The sequence below is a fragment of the Amblyomma mixtum genome, chromosome 2 (genome assembly GCF_055824585.1).
Source record: "Amblyomma mixtum isolate Tamu chromosome 2, ASM5582458v1, whole genome shotgun sequence".
Taxonomy (NCBI): Eukaryota; Metazoa; Arthropoda; class Arachnida; order Ixodida; family Ixodidae; genus Amblyomma; species Amblyomma mixtum.
The window spans coordinates 113,703,242-113,717,442 of NC_143013.1; the positions used below are offsets into that span (position 1 = coordinate 113,703,242).

The 14,201-nt window shown below is 45.1% G+C and overlaps 1 protein-coding gene across 1 annotated transcript in view; it reads right to left on the reverse strand.

The window, feature by feature from the left end:
- The window catches only part of LOC149360625 (complement factor B-like), a 205,803-nt gene that overhangs the window by 171,218 nt on the left and 20,384 nt on the right, over positions 1-14,201 (reverse strand). The window contains exons 3-5 of the mRNA XM_089572417.1: positions 11,425-11,622; positions 9,946-10,125; positions 5,058-5,258 (exon numbers count right to left, since the gene is read on the reverse strand). Of these exons, the coding sequence (XP_089428543.1) occupies positions 5,058-5,258; positions 9,946-10,125; positions 11,425-11,622 (579 nt within the window). The remainder of the gene's footprint in view (positions 1-5,057; positions 5,259-9,945; positions 10,126-11,424; positions 11,623-14,201) is intronic.

The following is a 14,201-nucleotide window of genomic DNA, read 5'->3' on the forward strand; positions in this document are numbered from 1 at the left end:
GCGGCGGATCTGGGAGCGGGCTGCTCTAGTTACGCGAGCTCCTGGCGCCATCTCCCGCCAACTCCCGCGACCTCCCGACAACTTAACTGATCTCTTTGCTCCTCCTCAAATGCCACCTCTGTGCGGTGACAATCAGAGCGCCGGATCGGTGGCGGCGGATCTGGGAGCGGGCTGCTCTAGTTACGCGAGCTTCTCGCGCCATCTCCCGCCAACTCCCGCGCCCTCCCGATACCTTAGCTGCTCTCTTTGCTCCTCCTCAAATCCCACCTCTTTGCGGTGACAATCAGAGCGCCGGATCGGTGGCGGCGGATCTGGGAGCGGGCTGCTCTAGTTACGCGAGCTCCTGGCGCCATCTACCGCCAACTCCCGCGCCCTCCCGATAACTTAACTGCTCTCTTTGCTCCTCCTCAAATGCCACCTCTGTGCGGTGACAATCAGAGCGCCGGATCAGTGGCGGCGCATCTGGGAGCGGACTGCTCTAGTTACGCGAGCTCCTGGCGCCATCTCCCGCCAACTCCCGCGCCCTCCCGATAACTTAACTGATCTCTTTGCTCCTCCTCAAATGCCACCTCTGTGCGGTGACAATCAGAGCGCCGGATCGGTGGCGGCGGATCTGGGAGCGGGCTTCTCTAGTTACGCGAGCTCCTGGCGCCATCTCCCGCCAACTCCCGCGCCCTCCCGATAACTTAACTGCTCTCTTTGCTCCTCCTCAAATGCCACCTCTGTGCGGTGACAATCAGAGCGCCGGATCGGTGGCGGCGGATCTGGGAGCGGGCTGCTCTAGTTACGCGAGCTCCTGGCGCCATCTCCCGCCAACTCCCGCGCCCTCCCGATAACTTAACTGATCTCTTTGCTCCTCCTCAAATGCCACCTCTGTGCGGTGACAATCAGAGCGCCGGATCGGTGGCGGCGGATCTGGGAGCGGGCTGCTCTAGTTACGCGAGCTCCTGGCGCCATCTCTCGCCAACTCCCGCGACCTCCCGATAACTTAACTGATCTCTTTGCTCCTCCTCAAATGCCACCTCTGTGCGGTGACAATCAGAGCGCCGGATCGGTGGCGGCGGATCTGGGAGCGGGCTGCTCTAGTTACGCGAGCTCCTGGCGCCATCCCCCGCCAACTCCCGCGCCCTCCCGATAACTTAACTGCTCTCTTTGCTCCTCCTCAAATGCCACCTCTGTGCGGTGACAATCAGAGCGCCGGATCGGTGGCGGCGGATCTCGATATGTGCAACGCCTGAGCCAAAGCGCATAGCCGCCGCCGTTCGCCACTGCGAACCACTTGCCTATATAAATAGTTTATTCTCAGCCAGTTCTGAGCCATGAGCGAGGCAACCGGTGGAAGTCCTTTGTCTGCCGCTGCTGCTAAAGGAGCTGTCAGAGCACAGGCCCAGCGCCATCGCCGCCAGAAACCAGAGGTGCATGCCGCTGCAGCTGAAGCTTACGATTGCCGCCGTCAAATTCTTTCCTTTAATCTGTCGAAAAGCTGAACCAGCTGATGACCTGCCCCGAAATTTAGCATTAGGAAGTAACGTAATCCACGCCAGTTGTGTATATGAGGCAGTGGTGTCCTGTTTTTTCTTCGCCAAGTTTTCAATAATGTAACAATTCCTTTTGGAGTCTTTAAATTCAGCTTTCTTCTGAAAGAACGATGGTCCCACCACGTGCTTTGAAAAGTGCGCTATTACACACCCGGAATTTTGTATTTCGCTGTAGGCAGCCTGTGGGCCGAGAAAACATCAGCAGCGGTCAGAGCTGCAAGGTTTATCTAATGAGCTACTTCGTTGACTTTGGACAGAATATTTTCATTTTCAGACTCAGGAGTTCGGTGGAACTTATGACTGAGCTTCTTGCTTTCCCACTCGAGTGCATCACCCACCTGCCTTATCGTATCCGGATCAGGGTCACGAGCTCGCTCTTCGATTCCGTCTATATATTTTGTCATATTAGTTATCTTTGGATCTTGCGTGCGCACGTTTCTCAGAATCTCACCAGAAATATCGAACATTAGTGGAACGGGTTGCTGGATGATTTCATCTGTGTGTTTGTGAGCGGTTAATGTGCCTAGTTCTTCGTTTATGCCGCCCCGCATTTCAGCAACTTCAGTACCCTGAAGCTTCAGCTTGCTGCTCTGACTACCTTTCGATTTTGCTGCCCTGCAAGTTGGGCAGCGCCAGGCTTTCCTCCATGCTCCCGTTAAGCTATCTTTAAGTGAATGAGGAGGGGTTACCTGGGTGTACTGTGAGTTTTTTAGAAGAACGAATTCAGCGCTACACCAAAAGTATTAATAGTATTTTTCCCCCGGATGTCTGTAACGTACCTCAGCTTAATGCCCCAAATCCACTCCGTTGAACGGAGAAAGAGGTTCTAATATGCGTCACTGACGGCACTAAAGATTCGCTCTAAAGAAGCGCTCGTCTTTAAGCCGCCCTCCACCGCATGTTTCTTTAGAAACCGTAAAAGACTTAGAAGAAGGGAATAAGAAAAAAGTTGGCCGCAAACAGGATCCATGTGTCTAATAGGTGCTAATTTTGTCACGTAGCACTAATGTTCATACCTCCTGAACTAATTTCTCAGCGAATCACGACGTTCACAGCCTGGTAGAACATGTTTGCGTGCAGCATTAGCTAAACGGCCAGGAATGCTTTGGCGCCTGGCAACATTCCCCGCCCATAACATAATAATGACGTAGTGCCTACATACATTATAAACGATATTTCGTCGTTTCCTATAACTGGCTTCCCACAACCATTATTCTTTCTCCATGCTGAATCACAGACTATAAACAGTTATTCCGCTATAAATAATCTCTCAAAACGCAACCGTCCGTCCGAAGCCAGCAATGTAAGTGCGCAACTGTTCATCAAAACAGACCAATAACTGAAGAAAGAAAAAATGTCCGTGTCCGCATGGAAATACTGTAGAACGCTGTCTCTTCGGTTGCATCCCGCTATCACTTCAAAAAATCCACTAGACAACAACCGCAAGTATTGCAGCGTTGCGAATATACGGGCTATATACAAAGCATTGAAAAGTTAAGCGTAGCTCAGTAAAAATTAACCGGTCGTATTGCTATTATTTGTGCAACGTGTGCCTGTTTAATAGTAACAGGCTACAGCAGCAGAATTTCCTCAGCCTTAAAACATTGACAGTGCCATTATAACGGCGTTGTTCGCGTAGAAAGGTGAATCAAGCAATGTGTGTATTGACGCACAGTGCTCCGCGGTGGGAGCTGCAGCGGTTGTGCAACACTCACTCGGTGTCGCCCAGCCTCGTGTCTGCGCTGCCTTTCCTCACCGCCACCGCTGGTCTCATCTTTGCGCAGGGCACAGCGATAACGCGCCGGGGGGTGTCGAATGTACGGTGACCCGACAATGACCAGCCGTTTCCCTCTTCAGAACATGGCTTCACTGCCAATTGGTGTATAACGTTCTGCTTACAGCAACGAAATCAGATTGCGCCTAACCTTTCCGCGCGCTAGGAAACCCACCTCCATACGCGTCTTCAAAAGCATCGCCAACATGCGCCATATGCTAACTACCGATCGCACAGATGCCAGTCAGTCTTCCTTGAAGCAAGATTCCTTGCATCCGCGCGGACAGCCACGGCGCTCTTTTTCATTAACAATCGTTTGCCATTATATTTTTCAGTTGTGCCGTAGTCTAACGGACATCGATTACGAAAGCCAACAGTTTCATCAGCAGCAAACATGCAAATAATTTTGTTGACTTAGACCGGAGCAGCGCTAGATAGCGGGGCAAAAAACGATGGCGTTATTCCCCCCGTTCGTCTCTATGCTATCGAGGGCTAAATATTAAGTCCATGTAATCTGCACAGATCTCCTATGTCTCGCAATTATTTTTTTTTTCCTGACCGAACTTCTCCGGAGGCTAAGAGGATGCATCTCCTGTGACTTACTGTTTTCGGTAATACCAAGGGCCGAAAATTCGCTTGCAGTGTAGACCGCCCGGTTTTGGTGTGGGATATATAGCTTCAAGTGCTGTAAGATTTATCTCACGCGTTTGTGGGAGGTGCAGTGTAGACAGGTAACACGCAAGGCTTTGCAAACCGGGCACCCGAATTAGCGAATTGTGCTCCCCTCAAGCAAACATCATTTCTTTTGAGAAAAGCTTCTTGGAACGGGAATTTCAAATGCTCTTCAAAACGGATATCCGTCTGCAGATGATCATTTACAAAGGAAGAGAAGCGTCTACTTTTCAGAGTAAATCTTGGAGCTTTTCCTCGAAGTTTGAGCAATGCATTCTTTTCAGTTTTCTCAAAAGAAAATCAGGCATCAAGGTTTATTCGAGACGAGGTGTTTTCAAGAACTATACATTTTATCCAGCGGCTTGTCCAACGTATAGAACATATATTGTTATATTAAGGGCTGCGACCCAATGCGAACCGACACCCTTTCTAATCTGTATTCAAACAGTGCTCATTCAATTATTTTGGTTTTGTGGAACAGCTCTTGATTGCGCAACCTAAGTTATTTGCCTATATCGAACAGCTCCTGGTTGCGCAATGCGTATGCCTTGACGCCAGGGCCACCCGAGCTACCATTAAAACTTTTTTCGGGCTTTGATTGAAAGATTGATATCCGAGATTTATAAATGTGCCGGACTAACTACCGATTAATTACGAACAAATTGCGAGCGACTTTTCCAACGAATGTACTCACTGATAAGTTCCAATTTTAGCCGTCGTTCACGCGCCTTGTGAATTCCTTGTTATTTTCCTTCACCCCATTTATTGACTTGCGGCGTTTTTTTCATCTTCTTTCCTCACAGTTTCCCCTTCAACGACATGTGTCGCCTCTCTTATCCATTGCCTGACAAAATGCCTGAAAGTTACTCTCGTTAACTTATGAACATTTTGCTTCAACCGCAGTCTATTACTCATCTTTATGCTCCCCTTATGTAACAAGTTCCTAACAGCTTATATGCTAAGCTGTTAGAGCAAAAAGTGGCCTATATTCTATGAAAAATATGCAACTCAAGCATTATGAAAACCAATTGGAACTGCCGTTGCAGCTTTCCTTTCCTCAGGGAGGAACTCACGTCTGCACATGGGTCGACTGTCAGTCCAGGCTGCGTTAGGGCCACAGCGGATTGTTTCCTTGCCTTCCAAATCGTAACCGTCGTTGCACTCATAGTAGACAGTGGTTTCTGGAGGGCAGCATTCTCCATCGTACAGTTCGTTTTTCAGGGTGATAAAGCGGGACCCTTCCGGGCTCACTCCTGGATCCGTACAGTATGTGTCTGGTGGAACGACAAAAAAAAATATGGAAGTTCAGTTGTGCATTCAGCTGTAATTTTCTAATTATTTCAGTTCCCTCCATTCATCACAAAAGCACTTTCGTTGCTGGCAGACAAATAATTCAGCTTTGAATGAATTGAAACGTATAGTTGAGAGAGTTGATTTGATTGGCTAGAAGCAAGTGGTCCCAAGTTGAATATTTAAAACACAAGGTAAATGATTTTAAGAAATGCACATGTGGCTGTAACCTGTAATTCCTTTGTAATTTTTATTTATTATTTATTTATTTGGTCATACTGTTAACCCCAGTGAGGGTCGTTACAAGGAGGGAGCAAAAACAAATAATTTCATAAGCACATTAATGAGCAATCGTGAGTCAGAATTCAAAATTTCTGCACGATTTCTCAAAAACATATCGACACCTAGCTCAAATTGTTGCACGTTCGCACTCTCCACAACATCACTTGGCAGTTTGTTCCGTATTTCAATTACATAGGGGAAGAAGGAATATCGGTACACATCCGTATGTGTGTTAATAGGCTGTAGTACCCTGCTGTGGTTTTTTCGGGAACCACATTTTAGAGGCGCTTTCACATAATGTTCTTTATTTATTTTTAATGCCCGTTGCATTATCTGGGCAAAAGGTTTGAGTCGATGTTTTATTATTCTAATTTCCAGCGTTTCCAATTCACACTGCTGTATCATCTCTGTAACTTAATCAGTACGAGGATACTTAGAACATATAAAACGTTCTGAAATCCGCTTTATTCTTTCCACCTTCTTTTTTCAGCATTTTTGGGGGGCTCCACACAGCATTCGGATATTCCAGAACTGGTCGTATAAACGTTTTTAGGCGACCAATTTAATTTCTTTTTTCACATTTTGAAGTTTTCTCCTAAGAACGCAGAGCTTCTGGTAAGCTTTTGAGTAGGTATTCTCAATGTGAATGTGCCAGTTTAGATTATGCGTCACCGTCACCCCTAAGTATCGGAAACTCTACCTCGACCAATGCATTTTCTCCTATATTATATTCAAACCTGATAGGATTCTGTTTTTTAGTTACGTGAGTGTATGTAGATTTTTTGTTGCTAATTACCATGCCGCATCTTTGGTACCAGGAGTTCAATGATCGCAGGCATTTATTTAGTTTACTGTGATCTTCCGCGCAGGCTACACGTGTGCAAATTAAACAATCATCGGCGAATAGTTTAATTTTTACAGGCGGGTCAATATTAGAAGTAATATCATTAATATACAAAAAAAAATACTCGGCCTAAAAGAGACAACTTCACACTTCTCCGATTCACTTTTCCCAATTCTGACCATTTGATAACGGTTTTTAATATGCCTCAATCCACAATACTACATGTTCACTAATTCTTAGGCTTCTCAATTTGGTAAGTAGTTTTTGATCTGCAATTTTATCAAATGCCTTCGCAAAGTTTACACATAGAACATCTATCTGTTGGCATTCATCTGTAGCTCTACAAAGGTCACGTACAGTTTAGATTAACTGTGTCACCGTAACTGTGTTTGTAATTTGTAACGTTTCATTAGAAAATAGTCTCATGCCAACAGCGCGCACTCTCAAATACTTGGTTATCTAGTACCAACGATAACTATCACACAGCGAATATGTTGTTTATATCGGACAAACTATCTAGGATTTACCACCGTCACTCAGATTTCAACGCTTGTCCAATTCCTTTATTCTATTCTTGACAAAAGAGGTCAGGTCTTGTTTAATACTTATAGACTTTAGCAAAGCTTTGGACCATGTAGATCATGACAAACTTATTCTGAAATTAGAATTACTTCGGCTTCCTCATTTTCTAATTTCATTGTTCTCGGCTCACTTAACCGATCGCATGCGTTATGTTACTATTGATTATCTGAGTTTTGAAACTCTTCCAATCGCATCAGGAGTGCCTCAGTGAAGCGTCTTGGGGCTACGTTTTTTTTGATATTATGTAATGACACCTTATAAGCTATTAATGCACCCAGAACAATCCGTTCGTTCGTAGATTATTGTGTTAGGTCGACCAATAGGTCCTCGATAAATCGACTTCGGCAAATGAAACTTAATGTCACGATCAAAAAACGTCCTCTTCAGTTCACATACGCCGTCTAGGACCGTCATCTCCATGGGGTTAATTAATTCAAATATTTGGGATTCTCCATAACAAGTGATCTCAACTGGGATGCACATATTTCAGCTTTCCGCGAACTATTTGGAACATCCTAGGCTTAACGATGCGACACCTCAAGTTAAATACCTAGCATATGCTTCTCTAATGCGACCTAAATAAGAATATGCTTGTATCATCTGGGACCCCTTCACTAAAACCAATCGCAGCATTAGGAATAATCCAGCGCAGAGCCGTTCGCTGCACATATTCTCTATACTGTCGCATAGTTTCCGTATCTGCTGTAATGGCATCCAACCAAATTCATGCCCTCCATTCGAGAAGCAAGTTCTTGCGCCTAAATATTTGGACCCGTTATTAAATCATAAACCAGCTCTGGACCCCAACCTATATTTAACGCCGTTTGCTACAAGGCAGACACGATACATTGATTCGCTTCCTTTAACGCCCTGCTTAGCAAGGATAAGCGCATTCCAATATTCCCTTTTTCCTCGAACTGCAACTCATTGGAACAATTTACCCTATAGCTGTCTTTTATCGTTAAGTATGATTAACACACTTATAAGAAACTTCAGGGATGAACAGCCAAAATGTGTTGGCCTTTTATTATTTTTGTACATGTTTTTCACGTCTGTATATTATTGTCTGTGCCGCGGTGGCTCAGTGGTTATGGTGCTCGGCTGCTGACCCAAAAGACGCGGGTTCGATCCCGGCCGCGGCGGCTAGAATTTCTTTGGAGGAGTTCCAGAGACCCGTGTACTGTGCGATGTCAGGGCACGTTAAAGAACCCCAGGTGGTCGAAATTTTCGGAACCCTTCACTACGGCGTCTGTCATAGCCTTAGTCGCTTTGGGACGTTAAACCCCAAAAAATAAAAATAAATAAAAAATAAAATTATTGTCTGTGCTTGATGCCCGAACTTTTTTTTGCTGTCTTGCAGAATCTTACACCTGTACTTCTGTACTTCTCGTTTTCTCGTCAATATTACGTAGTACGCCAGTGTTTTTCGTACTGTGTAAATCTACTACGATATTCCACTTCGTGTGCAACGATTTTTCTGCTTTTGTTTTATATATCCCTGCTGTAAAACTCTTCTTTCCATATTTCACGTACGCCCCTCCTGCTTGGGCTTCGGCCTGCAGTATTTTGTAAATAAATAAATACAAATCTGAAGTGGTTGCCAGACTGTTTAATATTTGGAAAACAGCACCCCACAGCAAGTGTCGCTTGTTTTCGTCCCGGCTAGGCTGCATTTTAGATACTCTCTGTCACCATTGCACACCAGTCATGCTCCCTGCATAATTTGTGAAATTCAGTGATAGGCTTCGCTAAATCTATTATTTTATCAAATTTTCGCCACATTTATCCCTTCCTTATCACCTTCTTGATGAGGTCCAGGTGTCCGTCTAACTGCACGACTCCCTTTCCTTAGAAGTACTTTTGATCCTAAGGCAGACACGCGCTCCTTGTGGCTTCTGTAAAGCGACAATTCTCCAGCCCCAACCTGCACTATGAATCAAGCATTAGCGTCAACAGGCCTCACGGTTCTGATATCCCAGTTGTCTACCAGTGTCGACTCTAGCACAACGGTGTAGACCGCCTATTGTGAGCCCCTGTGGCTTGTGGGTTGTGTGGGCCAGCCTTACAAAACGGCTGCTTGCATCGAAGTTGCCGCAGCATGTCTGCTTGACAACGCGGCTAGATATTCTTTATAAGCCCCACCTTGTCTTCAATGACACTACTGCTTCAATACTCGTTTTCTGGGCGCTGAAGCCAGTTAGGACTGAGGAACAAATTGGCGCCGGTTGGCGAAGTTTGCAAATCCGGATGGTGGCGGCCGCGTCTGGGAACTCACCGAACATGGTGGAACTCAAAACACACCCTAAATTTGTTTCGGTCAACACATTGGTTCGTCATGTACGCTGTAACGATGCAACGCCTCTGACGAAAAGGTCACGAGGTCCTTTCGGCTTTCTTTAAACGATGTTCTTCTGCATTACTGGCCACCATCTTTGCTGACGTCGCACCAAGTCGAGAGCTGTTGTGACCGTTTGCAACTCAAAACATCGGCGAAGAGAACGACAGGATTTCAGCAGCCCATCCAAACACAAGTGACACCTTTCCAGAAGACTGGCACGGGCGGACCTGGCCGTTTCGCCTCGTCGACGACTGCTATAACCTGGATAATGTGGTAATATACACATAACTATGTATACTTGTTCTCTTGTAAATGTTATTGTCACTCCCCGCGCAATGTCAAGAGGTCTCGATGGCGTCGCCGTTGTGGCTCAGTGGTTATGGTGCTCGGCTGCTGACCAGAAAGACGCGGGTTGGATCCCGGCCGCGTCGGTTGCATTTCGACGGGAAAAATGCTAGAGGCCTGTGCGATATCAGCGCACGTTGATGAACCCCAGCTTGCTGAAAGTTTCCAGAGCCCTCCACTGCGGCGTCCCTCATAGCCTAAGTCGCTTTGCAACGTTAATCCCCATGAACCATAAATATTCTCGATGATACAAAAAAAAATAAAGCGAAATCCAGCTAACCTTCACATGTGGGTGTTGGCGCACTCCAGGCGCCGTTTGCTTGGCATGTAGCTTCTTCCGCACCCAACAGGTTGAATCGTTGACCATCTTCGCAATAAAAGGTCACCTTGTCACCCGGCGCGCAACAATCGCCGTCATAGCCGCCGTGCTTCACGTCTATTTGTGGACAGTCCTGGTTCTCTGTACGAATACAGGATGACAACGGCAGTAAATACTTGCCTCATTGAGTGTAAATTATGATATCAGTATTGACAGATTCATGTACTGTCGCCGATAAAAATATGCGAGAGCTGAAAAATAGGTGAGTAAGAGCTCAGTATCTGCAAACACCACTGGCCTCCTCCGACCTGGGCTACTAACGATCAGTGGAATTTTAGATTTTAAAAAGTAATCTGTGCTGTATCGGGCCGCAGGAGAGCAAACCGGTCATAGAGAAACGTAGTTGTGAAATGTTGATTTCCAGTGATTACTGTCAATTACACAACAATTACATATCTTTTTCATACTTTTTGAAAGCATGGTCAGATTTTGTTTGAAAGCAAGCGACATGTGCCTCGCAGAATTCAAGGAAAAGTGCATTGGCAATCTATGTTGTTTCACAGGCACAGTTTTTTTATTTTTGTAGACGAAGTGAGCGCGATTAGTCCAATCCATTGGGTGACCCATAAAATAGTGTTTTTATACCGCTCACCAATCCTTCAAGTATGTATTTCCAACTGGCCGAAGTAGTAGCTCTTTTGACCATAAAATACGCTGACTGTACTGGTGGGGAAAATATGAGACAAAGTGGAAACGTCCTACCCCTTACATCCGTTATTGATAACGGAATACACAACGGAAGAACCACGCGAGAAGGTGTATCTGCAGTTGTTGCCACTGCGATTGCGGACGTCAAGTTGTATTTCTAACTTAAGACAAATGATGACCGATGACCACAGTCCAGAACTCGCGTTTCCTTCGCCACGCGCAAAGTCTTAAGTCGTGAAGTTTCTGAAGCCCCGTTTCGGCACATTTCCAGCAGTAAGAAAGCTTTGTACGCAAAGCGTAAGGAACCATTTTGAAAACTGCAACGTCAATGGTGGGATCAAGACTGTTCTTGCAAGCTCCTAACCGGTGTATTGCACGAGAAAACAATACAGCGCGGCATCCTTACACGCTGCTGCCGCTCGTTGCAGTAACACGTAACAGATTGAACACAGCCCGCAGGCCACTGCACGACAAAGCTAAGATCACGCTACGCACCGGGATGAGTTTCGCTGTAGATCTACACATTATAAGGAGCACGCCAGCGTGGACCCCGAAGCCTTGCAAAGAATCCAGTTACGCTGGAGCCAAAACTTTATTATCAATTAGCACATAAAATTGGCTCTGCTTTTGTTGCGCCACAACAGTGTCATGTGACAAAGTTCCACAGATATATTAATAACCATATGAGCAATTCAGCGTCACAATTACTATTTCTTATTGGTTCGGACTCACCAAGACATTCAGGACCCGGGTCTGGCAGCCAGGTGTCCTTGCCTTCCGTCGATGGGACACAGGTGAGGCTGCTGGGCCCTTTCAACCAGAATCCATCATGGCATTGGTATAGGGCGAGACGCGACTCTTTCACCACCACGTAGCTGCCGTTGGCAATTTCCGGCGGTGGGACGGAGCAGGGCGGCGTCACTGAAGGAACTGCGAGGCATATGGGATCAACTAAGCCGGGAAATACATCGCTGGTCGTCCACTTTTTGATTGAATTTTTCTCGCACAATGCGTAAGCAAATTGAGCACACGGAACAGGGACTTAATCAGGCGCACAGCATTCTTGCGCAGAATGTAACCAGTCGTAGTATATACTCTTCGTAGGTTACGAGAAAGCAGGTGACTGAGCAGAAATGCAAACAGGTTTACAGTGATTACCTAAGCCCGGTGTAGAATAGAAATATGTAATGCTCGTGGAAAATATGAAAGGGAACTACCCAGAAACCATACATATACACAGGAAAAGTTACACTAAATGTTAGTGGACTACCCTAGGACTGACTTAAAACATTCAATGAGAGCCAATGATTTGCAAAATAGCCTAGTCAGGCATGCTGTTGCCTTTTTGTCAACCTCCTTGACAGCTGTATCGTTGTCAAAATAAACTTCAGCCTTCAACCTTCATCTTAAATCAGCTTTAAAAGGCAGAGACAAAAACCATTTGGCGACCTTTTTGGGGGGGAGGAGGGGGGAGGGGTTAAATAGGCCTATGCGCATAGTAATTATAAAATTGAGCTTGAAAGACGAGAGGTCAGTTCTTAAAATTAATGTGAAGTGATTTTATGCCGACGGATTCGCTGTCAATCAGCGCCAGCGCTCACGTGCACCCTGCCGTTGTGGTCGACCGACTAACCTGAACTAACCTCAACTAACCTGAACCTGAACTCAGCGTTGCCTTCACGCACTGGTTGTCGTCATGAACAGCGAGAATGTTCGCTGACGTCAAAATAAGCTGGGCAAGGGCTTCATGTCGTCACTCGATTAGGGTGGAAATGCTTAGCAGCTCATCGAGCTCTATTCATAATCGTTTTCAATTATGTTCCAGTCAATGCCCCGCAAGGAAAACTATCTAGAAGACATCGCCGTAGGGCCGAGAAACAAATCATATTGTTACGTTGTGGTGACTGCAGCCCGGCATGCAGGGAAACAGCGAGGATGGCTTCCAAATGAAAATCTTCATTTGGGCTTACTTGCGCCCTCAAAGAACTTAATCACTCGGCGGCGGCGTATCAAGTGGCGTGCTCGGTTGTCATCGAAGGGATTTCCCGCCGATCTCGGCCGGGCTCCACTTACAGCTGATAGATAACTTTCGAGATAAAGCTTCGAAAGTTACCAGAACATTGAGGTACAACGTAGAATTGGCACTGCCTGGATGGGATCAATCGTGATATATCTAGGTGCGTCTTGCATCACAACCAGAGCGATAAAGCGGCGTGCCGGCAGCTTTGAAGAAAGACCAAACCCTACAAAGATTCGCGTTAATATTGTCCGAGCTCGGAACTTTGTGTCTGTACAACTTGAAGCGCAAGGAAGGTTTTTCGTAAATATGGGCTCTTCACAAATTCATTAGCATAGCCTGCTATGCCCACAAAAGGGCCCGATTCATTTTAGCGTTTTTTTTCCAAGAAATATAACGTTTCTTCACTCCAATTATAATTTTTGAACAAACATTTTAGCACTTGATATTTTTTCACATATTGTCTCGAATTAAAAGCTTTTGTTTTCATATCTATTCAAATTTAATCAAATATATGCATTTAAATCTTGAAAAACCAACTTTAATTAGCAATGTCCTTTTATTCTAAATGTAAGATCTGAAATTCAAGTCTTTTAAACATTATGTTCGTAAGTTTGAAATTTAGGTTATAATGTACCACTGAATTGAAACTTAGATTAAAAATTTTGACTTAATTATTATTTTGTAGTTCTTTTTAAAATCTATAGGAATATTTGAACGGAAAGTTTGGAAATTCAGTTTCAGTTACAGTAAAAATCAAATTTGCTTAAGCAAGAAGCCAAAGCACCCCCCACTGCTACTGATTTGGCTCCCCCGAGTATTCCCGGGGACTCTTAATAACGGCCCTTGCCTTAATACGAATTAGGCATAGAGTCAGAGGTCAAGACGTTTCTTCAGTGATGTCCTCACTCTGTTTGAAAAAGGTATAAAGGAAAATTGCCTTGGAAGAGCTGGCCGTAAATGAGTGCCGATATTATTATGGTTGTGTCCGGTTAAAATATTCATGAGTATTTTATTTTTCAAGAAGAAATAAAAGGAAGCCGAGGAGAAAGCCGTGCACTTGAGGCTTTGAATGCTCACCTCACTGCGAATTAATGCAAACACAGCAGCCGCTTGGGACCAGAAAAGACATTACAAGTTTAGGAACAAAAAGAAAAAGGCAACAGTATGGGCATCAGTCAATACAGTCAGCAAAAGCAACAAGGCAGATAAAGCACGGTTCTGGAACATACTTTTTATATGTTCCAAAACAGCGAATGAATCCTACTCTATGACTGAAGATTTCAAGGACGAAATTTACTTTTTCACCTCATTAAAGCGCTTCAGAAATAAAAGCTCCAATCGTCTTCAAGCTACTGACAACTTCAGTGCGTGTAGAGTTTGAAGCTAAAAATATTTTTGAACGTATTCGGGTAGCTCTAGTGGAAAATAGGAGCTTTTGTTTTCAATACAAATAGGTTTTAGATGACTTTGTTTTTACTAATTGTGGAAC